The sequence below is a fragment of the Hippocampus comes genome, unplaced genomic scaffold (assembly GCF_001891065.2).
Source record: "Hippocampus comes isolate QL1 unplaced genomic scaffold, H_comes_QL1_v1.1 scaffold55, whole genome shotgun sequence".
NCBI classification, from domain to species: domain Eukaryota; kingdom Metazoa; phylum Chordata; class Actinopteri; order Syngnathiformes; family Syngnathidae; genus Hippocampus; species Hippocampus comes.
The window spans coordinates 967119-982234 of record NW_017806170.1 but is presented as its reverse complement, the minus strand read 5'-3'; the positions used below and the strand labels follow the sequence as shown (position 1 = coordinate 982234).

At 49.9% G+C, this 15116-nt stretch overlaps 1 protein-coding gene across 1 annotated transcript in view; it reads right to left on the bottom strand.

The window, feature by feature from the left end:
- Nucleotides 1–28: 28 nt before the first annotated feature.
- The window catches only part of megf8 (multiple EGF-like-domains 8), a 22968-nt gene continuing 7880 nt past the window's right edge, over nt 29–15116 (bottom strand). Inside the window, exons 15-44 of the mRNA XM_019896117.1 lie at nt 14869–15066; nt 14221–14418; nt 13886–14146; nt 13068–13186; nt 12850–12981; nt 12657–12770; nt 12488–12571; nt 12131–12376; nt 11490–11674; nt 11200–11413; nt 10684–10927; nt 10246–10378; nt 9909–10159; nt 9696–9806; nt 9493–9611; nt 9099–9321; nt 8671–9006; nt 8290–8425; nt 7985–8216; nt 7607–7733; nt 7320–7530; nt 6938–7023; nt 6576–6704; nt 5804–5999; nt 5553–5721; nt 4479–4671; nt 4237–4407; nt 3401–3531; nt 3004–3136; nt 29–2618 (exon numbers count right to left, since the gene is read on the bottom strand). Of these exons, the coding sequence (XP_019751676.1) occupies nt 1137–2618; nt 3004–3136; nt 3401–3531; nt 4237–4407; nt 4479–4671; nt 5553–5721; nt 5804–5999; nt 6576–6704; nt 6938–7023; nt 7320–7530; nt 7607–7733; nt 7985–8216; nt 8290–8425; nt 8671–9006; nt 9099–9321; nt 9493–9611; nt 9696–9806; nt 9909–10159; nt 10246–10378; nt 10684–10927; nt 11200–11413; nt 11490–11674; nt 12131–12376; nt 12488–12571; nt 12657–12770; nt 12850–12981; nt 13068–13186; nt 13886–14146; nt 14221–14418; nt 14869–15066 (6564 nt within the window). The 3' untranslated portion in view covers nt 29–1136. The remainder of the gene's footprint in view (nt 2619–3003; nt 3137–3400; nt 3532–4236; nt 4408–4478; nt 4672–5552; nt 5722–5803; nt 6000–6575; nt 6705–6937; nt 7024–7319; nt 7531–7606; nt 7734–7984; nt 8217–8289; nt 8426–8670; nt 9007–9098; nt 9322–9492; nt 9612–9695; nt 9807–9908; nt 10160–10245; nt 10379–10683; nt 10928–11199; nt 11414–11489; nt 11675–12130; nt 12377–12487; nt 12572–12656; nt 12771–12849; nt 12982–13067; nt 13187–13885; nt 14147–14220; nt 14419–14868; nt 15067–15116) is intronic.

The window sequence follows — 15116 nt, the reverse complement described above, 5'->3', positions numbered from 1 at the left end:
TCTTTTTATTGGGCCTTGTTGGATGGCGCCCCCCCCCCCCGTCCCGTGAATTGACCGCACTCCTTCACGTAGTGGCCCCCGAAACGTCACGTCAAAACGTCAAATTTTACGACAACATGACATGGAGGGGTGAAAAAAGGTGTTATGTGACTAATCTGGAGAGGGCACACAAAATGCTAATCTGTGGCTGGATATTGCACAACTTTGATATTTAAGATTCCAATATTCCCGTTTGTACGGATACTTGTCATGTTCATCCTCCCGACAGGCGCTTTTAACGTGTTAGCTAGTGTAGTTATGTTTGAAAATATGTTGAACATTGAATAAATATGAACCCATGTCTATTGGCGGTTTGTTATTCACATATTCACCTATTCATGGTTATTGTGCTTGAGCTACAACACTAAGATGCCACAAGATGGCGCCAAAGCCTTGGCTTTTAGGAAGCGAGTAAGTCGTATCAAGGAGGTACGTTAACATCTTTGAGTGATGGGGTGCAGCTAAGGTTAGACTGGGATGTTCGTCGATGCAAGAGTCTTTGCTGCATGGACATGTCTATCTCCACCTCCTATTTTTTGTTTGTTTGAATCAAATGATATGTAAACTATTCATTTTTATTTTTAAGGGTAATGTTGTCAGTTCACTTTGAAATTACATGTTTTGTGTTCATAGTTTGTGCTATTTCTATGCTATTAATATAGCATGTAGCATACATTTTTGGCAATGGAGAACTGGGAGACTTCATTGAGAATGGGAATGTGGGATGAAGTCAGCGTACGCACGGAAAAGCTACGTAAGCACGTCCACGCAGCAGATATTCCAACATCGATTCAGACCAAGATCTGCCGACAGGGAGGCAGATCTGCTAACCACTTCTGCGACGGCAAAAAGTCAAATGCTCCTTTTCACGTATGGACTCTTCAGCCAACATGCATGTTTTGGAATGTGGGAGGAAGCCGGAGGACAACGAGACAACCCAGGCAAGATTCGGGAGAAGCTCAAATGTAGAGTCCAACCCCAATCTCATGACTGAGGCAGGAGTGCGATTGGCTAACCGCTAATTTACCGCACGGTTGGCCGCTATATGAGGCAACGACGGCAATTCTTTTCCCAACGCTCCGTATTGGCCCACGTCCCTACATGGCCATAGTGGTCAGGTGCTGATGCCCGATAAGTCCCTTGCGGGCGCCGCCCGCCCCTGGGTGCCCGGCTCCGTTGCCGTGGCCGCAGTACTCCTGCAGGTTCTGCCGCAACGTCACCAGCGCCGAGCCCAAGCAGGCCCGATTGGGAGCCAAGACCCCACCGGGAAGCTGGAAGAGGACGGTGGCCACCCCAGCCATGCCGTCGTCGGTGGGCTCCAGGGTGATGGGCCCCACCTTGAAGGAGGAGTAGGAGAAGCCCATGAGCTGCGAGAGAAAGGGGTCGGAGCGGCAGAAGTGCTGGTAGCCGCTGTAGGTGGACGGGTGGTGCTGCAGCGAGGCTTGGTTGCCGGCGGTGGTGCCGGCATAGTGGTGGGTGTTCAGGTAGTGCAGAGGAAGATGCTGGCCGTTGTTGCCCCCGCCCGGGGCCAGATGGTGCTGGTGGTGCCCGGCGGGTCCCGAGGCGAGGTCATGTTTGTAGGACACGGCCCCGGTGCGGCCCCTCTGGCCCACCATAACCCCTCCAAGCTTGGCAGAGCGGGTGTGGGCGACCGACATGCCGCCCCCGCCGCTTGACGGGAGATAAATGAGCTGCGGCTCATCCGGCTCCAGGTAGATGGTGAGTTTGGCGAAGGGGCGCGACGCCATCTTCGTCATCTCTTGGATGTGTCTCCGCTGTTCCCGCCGGAAGTCCAGGAACTGCTTGACCTTCCACAGGAGCACGCAGACAGAAAGGAAGAGGAAAAAGCAGGAGAAAAAGACGGAAAAGAAGACAAACAGGTCGATGTGGGCTTGGTCCTGGCGCAGGAAGAGCAGGCCTTGGGACTCGCCCTGGTTGGCCGCCGTTCCCACCCCTCGGAGGGCGATGTAGAAGCGGCTGGACTTGAGAGAGTGCACTTCGTGCGGGAAGGTGATGACCACCCGGTCCCGAACGCCTCGGACGATCAGAACAGTCTGCGGTTTCCAAACGGTGATGTAAGAAATAAGGCCCTTGGCACGTTCCTCACGAATCTCCCTCTCCGAGCCTGGCGGCTTCGCCTGCAGCTGCAGTGGATTGTTGGAGATGACGCCTCCCCCAACACCCGACGAGGCATTGGGAAACAACTTGATCGGCGATGGCGGCGAGTCCTTGTCCACCCCCGCCGTCGTAGTCCCTCGCGACTCTTCCTCGATCTTGATGGCATGGACGCCCGAGCGGCGGTCCACGTCCACGATGAAGGTGTCGTGGGAGTTGGACACGTACACCTCCACCTCTCCGAAGGTCACGTCGATGGTGACCCGGATGTCAACGTTGGTGAACTTGGGTTGGGCGGCGAAGTAGACCGTGCGGCCCCGCGGCAAGTTGCGGATGGCCGGGTCGTGGAAGCAGTTGGTCTGCGACGTGGGGTCGAAGCAGCACTCGGTGTCCACGTTGAATTGCCGGTAGCACTGGCGTCCGTTCACCGGTGTGCCGTTGAAGGAGTCTTTGCACTTGGCGCACTGGAGGCAGTTTTACAAAGTTCATCAGCAAACTTCAGCATCTTAAGCACAGTACACACATATTGAAAATTGGTCTCATTTTCAGCCCAAGTGCCCCCCCACCCTTCCGAGTAAAGTAAAGGTTCAATTTCAGGATGTCGCGAAAAGATTAGCCAGAGAGATTATCCTGTGGTGTGTGGTGTGGTAAAAGTGATTTTTCTTTCACTACAGCAAAGCAAAACAATGCACCAGATGATCGTAACTTAAGTATACACAACCAAGCGGTTCCCCCTCTTCCAATCAAAGACAGGTGCCATTATCGCATGTCTTCAAGAGATCATCCTGAGTTCACTCGAGTTGAATTTTTTTTCCATTCAGTTTAAAAAAACAAAACTCTCGTCCATACCTGTTGTCTGTAGCAGTCTTTGCGGTCGCTCTGAGGGCTACTGAGACAGGAGGAGGTCTCGGTGTTGTTCTGGCACGGACAACCCGTGCCATCGTGCTCATTGCACGTGTCTGCGTGGCCGTTACACTGACACCTGGAATTGGGAGGACATTTTTTTTTCTCTTTGTCTTTTATTGTCATTCTGTGTACTGCACATGTCTATGCGACTCACTGGAGTTTTCACTGCCCTCCAGCTCTCCGGAGTAATCCTATTGTTAGCAATTGTCAACGGCAGCTTCTGCGTGATGTGCTCAGTGTATTTGACTAAAGTTGTATGTCAATAACGGCGAGGACGCACTCTATTGCCAGTCACCTCGCTCAATGTGTGTCAAACCCAATCCTAAAGGCGACCACTCACTTTTCACACTTCCCCTGCAGCAGGAAGTAGCCGCTGAGGCAGCTCTCGCACTTGTCGCCAACGCTGTTGTTCTGGCAGCTCACGCACACCGCATTCTCCTCGGTGGGACCCTCGGACACCCAGTTGTGGATCTGTTGAAGAGGGAAGTCTGCATCACTTCAACACTAAGGTTTGAAAAAGCATTTTTAGAATTATTATTAAACGAAGGGTGATAGAGCCTTCCGATATGTCGCCCCCGCCCCCATATTGCGGAATGCAGTAAAAATAAAATGTACTCAATAACAGACTTCCGTGAATGTTTGACCAGGCAGTTGTGAAGACAAAGTAGTTTACTTTTTTTTTGGGGGGGGGGGGGGGGTAAAGGGGAGGATGAAGTCAAAATATCATAGCTATTGTCTCTCTTATCTTTCAGTTCCAAACCTTGCATGTTACCATTCTCTTTGTCTCGACTAAATCAAAAACTTAAGGGTCACGGTGGTTTTTTTCTGTGAATAATGGAGGACAAGTAAAAAAAAACAACTCGTCATAACACAAGGAGGAACAGGACTTGCATCATTAAATGGACTCAGCATCATAGCACACTGGAGGGTTGCCACGTTTGTGTGCACAATCTAAAAGAGTCACTTATTTTAAAAGCAAAACAAATGGCAAACTGTCGTGTAAACTAAATACGTGTGAAGAGGCAAACCTGGTCAAGTTGTGTAGTTCAAATCCAAGTCGAGTGTCATGAATACAAGTACAAGTCGAGTCTTTCATGAGTTTTAGCCAAGTCTTCAAAGTGTCAACTTCATTCCGACCCAAGTGCCCCACCTCTGGCGATGATGCTCGCTACTCACGCTGTTGGACTCCAGGGGAAAGCGGCGCAGGTTCTCTTGGGCCTTCTTGTGCTCATCGCGGGACAGACACAAAGCGCTGTTGCCCCGGCAGAACTCCCGGCACGGCCGACAGTTGCCGCCGCCTTTGGCCGAGCCCACGAACAGCGGCTTGCACTTCTCGCAATGCTTGCCCTGCAATCAGAGGAAGGCAAAAGCGTAAAAACACCCAGCGAGTGCGTGCTGTGCAAATCCTGACCACTTACGATGGTGTTGTTGTGGCATTCGAGGCAAACGTCGGGCTTGGCGACGCTGGCACAATTGCTGTGTTTGTTGCAGCTGCATTGGGAGGAGCAGTTGTCCCCCACGAAGCCAAAGTGACAACGGCACACGCCGGGCGACATGCACGTCCCGTTCACGCAGCCCTGAGCGCACACCGGCTCACACTGACCACTTACGCTAGACACAAGATGAAAGGAAAACGAAATTGAATGCAGTAGTCTCACCTCGAGAGTTGAACACGATGCAGTGAGCAGAGCTGTTTTGCTAACAGTTTTAGTTTCTGAAAAGTGGCACATTCATTCCATTGCTTATTTGAAATTGTCGAAGGGCTGGCATGAGTTGGGTACTGTAAGGTACGTGCTATACAGCTCTTAACTTGCAATGAGTTGACACCTGCCCCATAAATGAGGCGACTAGAGATTGAGTGCGTAGTTAATTAATCACTGGAGTATTTTGCCAGCAAAAGCTCAAGAAAACGGCAAACGTAGGCTCAGAATAAATCATCTTATCACATGCGAGGGTCAAAGTGTCACCATATCGCACGACGTCTTGCAAGTTCACCATTTAGAGCAACTCTAGAGGCCTCTTTTTCAGAATCAGAATCAGAATCATCTTTATTGGCCAAGTATGTAGAACACACAAGGAATTTGTCTCCGGTATAACATGCTGCATTAGTATCATCATAAACAAGGACATGACAAATAGGTATGGAAGGACATTTCGTAAAGTAAGTGAACCGTAGTGCGGTGGTTCCACCCAGTGACAACTGTGAGACAATGTGCAAAGTATCAAGCAGAGCTAAAGTGATCACTGGTAAAATACAATACTAGTTGTACAGTTGGTGCAGAAAATCATTTAACCATTTCAGAGTGACCAGTAGCAGTATTTGTTGTACAAGAAGAGTGACTACATCAGTGACTGTTTAGGGAGTAAATGGCTAGAGGGAAGAAGCTGTTTTAAGTGTCTGCTGGATTTGGTGCGCATGGATCACAACATTTTGGAGTCATCTCTAAATGTGGTTGCGCTGACTTTATTAAACAGGTGACCAGTGAGCTCACCCGCTGAGTATGTAGCCTTGTTTACAAGTGCAGTCGTATCCTTGAGAGAGGTCATGGCAGTCCTGGGTGCTGTTGCAGTGGTGATGGCCGTTTGCGCACTCATCCTCCTCTGGACAGTGCAGGAAGGACCAGCTGCTGTTCCGCAGAGGACACACACCCTCGCTGACTCCTGTGAGGACAAACGAGTACACCGGTTAAAACTTGGCCCAAAAACATTTGGGAAGAGCCCATCCAAACTGAAGGGTTGTCACCTTCAAGTCCTCCTTGAAGGCAGTATCCCGCTCCGTTTCCCCCCCGCGTGGCGCACCAGCCACACTGGGGCCTGGCAATACACTGGGAGCACTGGGTGAGCTGGGAGCACTGCGGAGAGCAGGAGTCCCCGCCGGAGAGAAGGCGACCGCACTGGCCCGCTTCACATCGCAACGGCACAAACGATGGACTCATGCACTGCAGAGGCGGCATCAGAAATAAGTCATATCAGGTGTATCCGCCTTTGGATTAGTAGTTAATATAAAATATCGCCCTTTTTGGCATCAATGACTCTGTTATGTCTCTGATAGTAACAGGTGGAAGATGGAAAAAATTTGGAGAAACGACATATTTTACAGCAGGGCTGCCCAACCCCGGTCCTCCAGGGCCCCAATCTAGCATGTTTTGGATGTGTCTCTCCTCCAACACAACTCGCTCAAATGGTTAGGATTGTTATCAGGCTTCTCAGAACTTGCTGATGAGCTGATCATTTTAATCAGGTGTGTTGGGAGGACGTAGACATCGAAAACATGCTGGACAAGGGCCCTCAAGGACTTTGGTCGGACAGCCCCTTTTTTGATGGACCAAAAAGGAGTTTTTGATATTACCTCTGAGGGAAAAATGTAAAACTTAGTCACCCCATCCAGTGCCTGTGCCGTTTATACAGAATAGTGGCAAGGCGTAAAGAGATTTTTTTTTTTTAATTTGCAAGGAGTGTAAAGGGGGCTAGGTATTATTCTCACTTTTAGCGCTAGTTCAATGTGTCCGTCTTACCTGTTGCAGGGCCATGCTCCACACGCAGTGTTGCCAGCCGCCGTCAGAGCCTCTGGAGCCCAGACAGAGGGTACAGTTGAGGAGGGTGTGGCAGGGCGGAGGGCATGGCAGTGGCGGCGAGGATTCCACCTGCATGGGCGAGACGTTGAGGAGGGCGTAGCTGAAGCAGGTCCAGTCATACGTGGGGTTGACGCTCAGGATACGCCGTGTCTCGCCTGGTGAAAAGAGGTCATCGCAGTGAGTGCCGTTTCGGACAATTATATTTGGATGAACTGTGTCCACAGTCAGTGTCGACAAATGAGGGACCCCCCCCCCCCCCCCGCGCGGGGCGGAGGGCATGGCAGTGGCGGCGAGGATTCCACCTGCATGGGCGAGACGTTGAGGAGGGCGTAGCTGAAGCAGGTCCAGTCATACGTGGGGTTGACGCTCAGGATACGCCGTGTCTCGCCTGGTGAAAAGAGGTCATCGCAGTGAGTGCCGTTTCGGACAATTATATTTGGATGAACTGTGTCCACAGTCAGTGTCGACAAATGAGGGACCCCCCCCCTCCCCCCAGCAGGGGGAAAAAAAAAAAAAAGACTAGTAATGGGTTTAATTTTCGCTAAGAAACAAACAACGTGGGCAGAATCATTTTAATTTTCATGCATACAATTATATTTAACTTGGAAATCTGAATATTGTGACCCAAAAAAAATAGGGGACCATATTACCCCGCCCTGATTATGGTAAGACTATTGCTGGGACCTGTGCGTTTGAACTGGCGGGTCCACATGCATTTTCCCGACGCCGTGCACTTGGGGCAGTCGGAAGCCTCGCAGCTGGTTTCCGTGCAGTTGCTGGAAAGGAAGATCTCTCGCTGGTTGATGCGACAGTCGTGCTCGGATGTGCAGCTCACCGAGCTGCTGATGCAAGCCCCCTCGGGGCAGTTGGTGCACCACTTGCATTGGAAAGCAGGCTGGAAAACCGGAATGCAAAGATTTAACACAAGAGGAGTCATGTTCGGTGGAGTTATGATACTCGGCGGGAACAACCTGCGATGGACCCGAGAATGTCTTGGGATGACGGGCCAGGCATTCGCTGCAGGTCTTAAGTCTGCGGCACTGATCTGGCTGGCGCGGGGTTGGCGAACAGGGCGACTGGCCAGTGAAACAGCCCATTCTATTCGGAAGGGGGGGGAGAGAAATATAAGCTCAATATCGACAAAACAAGTCAATCCTTCAAAGACGAACGGCTGGGGTCTAAAAGTGAAAATATGACCACATTTTTAAGACAATACAGTGGAACACTGGTCCTTCTTAAGGTCAACGGTGAGATAGACGGAGCCTACTGAAGTTTGGCCGACATCATTGAGCAACTTGGGAAGTTTCACTGTTGATGAAAATAACTTCAACCAAGCGCTCATGTGTTACCGTTCAGCACTATCGGAAGATGCGCAGGCTCCTCGGCACCAAACACAGCTGCCGGTGGTGGTGTTGCAGGTCTCCGGCGTGGCCATCACTGCACAGGGGTCGGCGGGCACCGTTAGGTTCAGGAGTCGTCCCAAGGTGACCCCGTTGAAGCCCCCCGATAAGAAGAGGCTGCCGCCCCAGCTCGTCATGGCAAGAGACACAGAGCGATTGACCGAGTCGCCAATGGCAGAGTCTGAGAGATACGGATGCGACGTGAGGACAAGAGAGCGCAACTGAGGAAGGTGCAAAGAGATGAGATGGACTACCTGGTTGGATCCAGGTGTTGCAGTTGATCTGGTACAAGAACACCGAGTTGCTATAATCCTCCGCTTCTGTCTGTCCCCCCACGATGACCATGGTGTCTTTCATCAGGGCTGCAGCGTGGAAGAAACGGGAGATGGGCTGCAAAAAACAAAAACAAAAAAACAAGTGGAATGTCAGAAATAGATAATAGATCATCTTTTTTTTTGATTCAACACTAGGAATCCACATGCTTTCGTGGAAGAATACAAATGATCGCAATCACCAGACATTGAAACACCTGGGAAGTGTTATAAATTGTAAAAAAAAAAAAAATTAAAAAAAAAAAAGCAATAATGATGGGCAAATTACTTGCAATTTGACATTTAGAAAGTAGCTCTCCTTACCTTGTTACCCTGCGAGGGTACCAGGAGTGACCAGGTGAAGTTGGGGTAGTACAGGCTGTAAAGCTCTCCTGATGGCTCCACAGCCTCCACATGGAAACGATAACCCCCAAACACATAGACAGCGTCCGTCTGCTCGTGGTAAACGGCCGAGTGGCCGTATAAGCCCGTCGGTGGCGTGCCGGTGTGTGCTACGATTGTCCAGTTTCCCGTGTGAGGGCTGAACTCGAGCAGGTGGTGGTTGAAGCCGTTTTCTGGAGAGTAACCGCCAATCAGGAGCACCGAGTTGTCCCGACGCACTGTCAGCGTGTGGCCCGCCACCGAAGGCAGCACTGAGCTCTGCCAGAGTGTAAAGGGGTTCAGAGTAGGGCAGAGTAATCAGCTTGAAGTATAAATATCGCAGATTCTACATGAGAAGCCCGTTTCTTTACCTTGTGCTCTCTCCAGACCAAACTGCTGAGGTTGAGACTCCAAGTGTCCATGGCAACAGAGTGCTGAGTGACTCCGCCCACTACCAGCATGCAGCTGTGACTGGTTCCCATTTCGTGGCTGCTCAACAGGGCCGCGGCGTGATGATAACGAGGTGCTGGGGTGGAACCCTCGTCTGCCGAACTCGTCAACATTTGAGTCCAACGGCGCTCTAACACGGAATATCTAAAACGAGATGGAAAGCCGTGATCACACAATTGAAGATAGAGCGGTTGCTTCTTTCGAGAGCGGTAACCAATATTTGGGGATATATGGTACAAAGTATTATTATGACTTGATTTGATTGATTGATATTATTACTTGAGCAACAATATCGCTGATGTGACTGTTAGTTACCTGTAAATATTTCCGAGAATGCCCTCTGAAAGAGAGAGTCCCCCATACATCCAAAGATTGCCGTGAGGTCCAGAAACCAGAGAGTGGCCCATCCTGTGGAGGAACCTGTGGGCTTGATTCTGTAGGGGGGAAAAAAAGTGTGTCTAAATGTGTGGTGCTACATGGCATTGAGCGTTTATCGCATTGTTGTATTCATGCTGTACCACTGTCAATTGCGTGTCCAGTAGCGTCTCCCAGATCAGGCTGTTGGAGTCTCGGGGCACAGCGCAGTCAGAGCCAGCCCAGTTCTCTGAGCACACACACACTCCCAGCGTCTGAGAGAAGCAAAGGTGACAGTAAAACATTTGTCAATCAATGCAACCAAATCACACCGCCACCAACTGCAATTAATCTGAATTGATGATCACGCCGCTTACTAGATTACAAGTTCCTCGTCCCTCTGCAAGCCCACAATCTTGGGGACAAACGGGGCGGTCGCAGTGGGGGCCGCCGTATCCCGGGGGGCACTGGCAGAGCCCGCCTTGGCACTGCGCGCCGCCCGGACACACGGGCGACCCGTCGTCGCTCTCGTCGGCGCTGTGGCGACACCGCCGCACCCAGAAGGATGCATTGAAGCCTTGGGGTTTGTTTGACGACACGTTGGCCTCGAAGTAGACAGAGATCACACCTGGCGGGCGGGAAATGGGGGATGGAGACGAGGGTCGCATTATCTGTTCAGCTGGTTTTAAATGAGTACACGTAGGGGCAGGGTACCTGAGGTGGCCTCGACGGTGATAGGCTGCGTCCTTGTCGTGCCGCAAAATGCGCCGATCAAGTTATGGTCTGAATGTACGACGCCGTTATCCAGGAAACGGGGAAGGCCATCAAACACATATACGTATGAGCTCTGCAAAATCAATAAATGAATGTATTTATAGTGGATATAAAAAGTCTTCGCAACCCTGTTCTAATGCCAAGTGTTCGTGAGATGAGAAACTGAGAGTAAAAAATAAATGCATTTCAAATCTGTCCCCAACATGAACGTGACCAATTAACAATACAACTCAATTGCAATCAAGTCAGACAAAGTTACATTTCTTGTTCTAATATCACACACGGTGGTTCCCCCATACTGTGTAAATGTGTTTTTGATGCTTTTGAACTATGTCAACACAACAGAGCGTTCCCACAAAAGCAGCCGAGCTGACTCACTTTACAGTGGGTATGGGAGTCGGGGTGCAGCGTGAGGGCAACAGGCGGACACAGCTGCCTGGGGAGACATGGCGCCAGGCTCTCCGTCACCGACAGGACCCAAAGGCAATGGGAGAGTCCACCATTGCCTTCAGCGCCACTCCGCCAGCCCAGGGATGAGGAGAGCGGTACGCCAGGGGACGAGGAGGTGGAGGAGAGCAGCACCGAGCGTCCTTGGCACTGGCGGTAGCAAGTGCCATTATTCCTGAAGGAGGGAGAAAACACGTCAGCATAGACCATCTCATATGTGCTCCTGTGTTTATGATGTTCGAGAAACGCAGAATTGAAACATAGGAAAAGAAACGCTTGCAATTTGTGTTGTCATACTTTTAAATGTGTTAAAGACGTGCGAGAGGAGTGACATTTTTTTTTTTTTTTAAATGGTCTCTTAATATTGGGCCTTTTGTGGGTGGGTTTGGAATGTATCCTCCGCGATAAAAACCCTGGATTCACAAAATGTGTAGAATGAGCATTTACCTGGGGTCACCGTAGTAACCAGGCAGGCAGGACTCACAGTGCAGGCCCTGGGTGTTATGTGTGCAGTAGCACTGGCCCGTCTGGTTGTGGCAGTATCCTCGCAGCGGGTCGCCGTGGCCATTACACTCACACTGGAGGCATCCACCGCCGCCGGCCATGGCCGAGCCGAAGCTCCCTGGGCGACAGTGCTCACAATGGGGCCCTGTGGTCCAGTCTGAAAAGAGAAGCCAGAGGAAATTCAGTTGTGTCGTACCCGAAGGAAATAAAATCATCTTTTTTTGAGGTTCCACCTTGGCATTCATCGCATATCCCTGGCGCGGTGATACAGGTGGAGTGAAAGTTGCAGCCGCAGTCCACGTCACACTCGACGCCGCTCAGAACCAGAGTGGCGGGATCGGATGTCCAACCCAGTGAGCATTCACACTCGAAGCGCGGGCTGCCGCTGCATTGGCCCTCTCTGCACTCATTGTAGCAGCTGCGGGTTGGGGAGGTTTCAGTTGAAACATCTTTTCAGAGGCCGCATTGTGGAAAATGAACTTTTTAATCTCTTGTATGAAAATAGTTGGGTCCCTCGAGTGTTCTCACTGTGCAATGTTTACGGACGAAGCTGCGGCACGAACAGCCAGAGCACATCAACGGCAAATAGGTTGGATTTTTTTTTTTTTTGTGCTAGTAACGGCAAAATTGCGAATAGTGACCCTGATTCACGGGGAAAGACTCCATGTGCTCTGTAGTGCAGTGTTTGAAGGGCTGCCTACACGATTACAAATGCTTTCAATGTCTTGATGGGAACTCGCTTTGGGCTGGTCCCTTAAAACACAGAGGACGTTTAAAAGTGCTTTTATCGTTGGTCCACTGACAAAAGTTTGTTCGAAAGCCATCATGAACCCTGAAAACTGTTTTAAATGGTGACAAAATGCATAACCCTTACGTCTGGTTGCAATGCAAAGTGCCGTCCCCCGTGTAGCCTCGTTCACAGTGGCATTCGTAAGAGGTGGGGGTGTTGATGCAGGTGGCGAAGGGGTGGCAGTTGTGGAGGCCCAGGCGGCATTCTTCTACATCGGGGCAAGTGGGGTAAGACCACACGGCATCTTGCTCTTCGCCTTCCATGTGCTCCAGATCCAGCTCCATGTCCATGTCCAGAGGACGAGGTGGGGCAGAAGTCTGCGGCTCAGGGCTAGAAGGGAAAAAAAAAAAAAAAAAACAAACAGAAAATCATCAATCAAATGATCTGATTTCTTTCCTACAGCAAATGCCCTCGTTTGATGGCGGGTGCGTTGGGACTGACTTGGCGGCTCGGGCTTCAGCGACGGCCACGCTGCAGTTAAACACAGAGGGGTCGTCCATTCCTGCCCAATCGCCTCTCAAACATCTAAAAAATGAATAAATAAATAAAATGGCAGCGTAAAACAATCACAGGATGACATGATGTCACCTTTGCTGTCAACTCGACTTACTTTCCAATGGTAGGGTTGTTGTAGTCGCCACACCAGCCGCACTGGAACGTTCGCAGGCAGTCGGTGCAAGTGTTTAAAGCAGAACAGTGCTTGCATTGTGGAACCGAATGCACACTGGCAAGTCAGGAAATGGCAAAATTAAGATCCTGAACACAATTTTCAAGGTGCCTGAGAAGTGTCGCGTGATTGCTACCTGTCATACCAGTCCCTGCACTCTCCGTAAGGGTACTTAGTGAGGTAGGCGGCGAAATAGAAGCAGGCCTGGGCAGATTCACACCAAGCACACTGGCTGGAGTTGGAGAGGCACTCGGAACATGTCTTGCGCCTTGGTGGAGCAAAGATGAACACCATTCGAGCAAGCTGTAAGTGCTACTAATTCATCTATTAAGAGTGCTATCATTGTCATCTCACTGGTTGCAGACTCTGGGACAGCCTGAGGGGTGGCGTATGGAGCCCTCCAAGCGGCCTCTCCTGCTGCACTGGTAGTCTCCTTTCTTGCTGGAGTTGATCTGCCACTCGCAGTAAAGGTCCTGCGGGAGGACAAAGTCACCTTTGGAAAGGGGAAGCTCTAAATATGATCCAGTTCGTCTAGCCCCGCTTTGCATTGCAAATATTTCACAATTAGTTGACTGACTTGGAAAAAAAAATAAAAATAAAAAACATGCTTTAGGTGTGTGGAATCTTCATTTTAAAATGCAAAAAAAGTATTAGGGCCACAACCTAACAACATATTTCATTGTTTTTCTGGAAATATTACGAGTTTACTCTCCAAAAACTACCCGGGGATGTGTAAGTAATATTAAAATTTGTTTTCTAAAAATGTAGAATTTTTACCTCTTGAAATTACGGCTTTACTCTGACAAAATTATCATTTATTTTTCGTAATTTCACAAATTTTAGTCCCTTTTAATGACTGAACAATGTTGTCTTTATTTTTGCAATCTTCCCTCTTCATTCTGACAGTACAGTTGTCCCTCGCAGTTCGCTTTTTGCGCCTTCACTGCATTTATTCTCGTAACATTACAACTTTAGTCATGTGTGATTCTCCATTTCTACAAGTAAATGATCATCTTTATTCTCATAAAATGATATAGTTGAACTGCATTCTCAATTTTGCACACATTTTTTTTCATGCAAAATTATGCAATTAATGTTTGTTTTTTTTGTGCCATGTACTGTATCTTCACAAATTTATGGGTGCAAAATCTTGTGGCACCATGAACACATACCTGAGTACAAGTTGAGCAGTCCCTGTACTCTTCGCACAGTGTGCAGTGCTGGGGTGCCAGCAGCAGATGGCGCTGAGCCATCTCGCCCATTCCTCCTCCCAGCGCCCCCTCAGGGCAAGGCTCCGGTTCAGGGCCCCGAAATAGGCAGCGGGAAAGCGAAGGGCACCAGCCGCAAGATTGGTCCGACAGACAGGCCAAACAGGACATGTAGCCTGAACAGGAACCTGAACGATAGGGTTCCAGGAACAGGAAGGAGATTTCCTGCAGTTCAACAGGAGAGAAGATAAGATAAAGTTTCCGTTCCAGAGACGAACAGGAAGGCAAGCAATACTCACGCTCCCTCCCGGCAGAGTTCTGTTCCAGATGAGGGCCATCTCACTGGTCTGCCCTGAACCAGAATTGTTCAAGTAGCCCTCGGCCTGGACCAGGTAATGGTTGCCTCTGGTCAGGTTGGAGAACAGCTTACTCCCATCGGGGCGAGACAGCAGCTTCAGCTCTTTCTCCTGCTGAGCCGCCCAACGACCTACCACCTCCTGCTCGGACACAAAACAAAGCTGGTGTCTATTCAGCCAGTGGGAAGCAAACTCGGGCCTAAGAGAGCATTTGAGCTGATTGATCATGAAATAAAAGATCGTAAATCTTCAGAGGAAATGGTAGGAAAAGCCAACAAACATTTAGCGCATTTCTTCCCAGTATTCTCTCCATATTACAGTAGTATTTTTGAAAAATTACGCCGTTTTTCTCTTGAAAAGACATTTTAACGCTTGCTACATTTCAACTTCACTTTTGTAATATTTCAATTTCTATTCTCTATTGTATGGCTTTTACATTGTCTTTATTTTACTTTGTCTTTCCACGATGTTCTATTATTGCATAATTTGTTTTCAGAAATTGAGTACATCTCTGGGAGACAAAATAAAACAGGAAGACTGCTGCTCCCAAACCCAGTATTCAAGTGTCACGACGTGCCCCATTTTGCTCACTAGTTGGCTGGAGTTGGGACCCGATGCCACCCGAGCCTCAAAATGGAGCCTCTGGATGCGAGCCCACATGGAGACGGTCTCGGCGGGAGGGGCCGTTGGCGCGCCCCAAAGAGGGTGGATGAAGCCCCTGAACTGCAGGGCCACGTCCATCTCGGTGGTCGGGCTGAGGATGATGGTGGTGCTGCGCAGGATGGACACCTGACAACAGTAGGGGGGGGGGGGGGCACAGGGGGGGGGGGGGGGGGGCG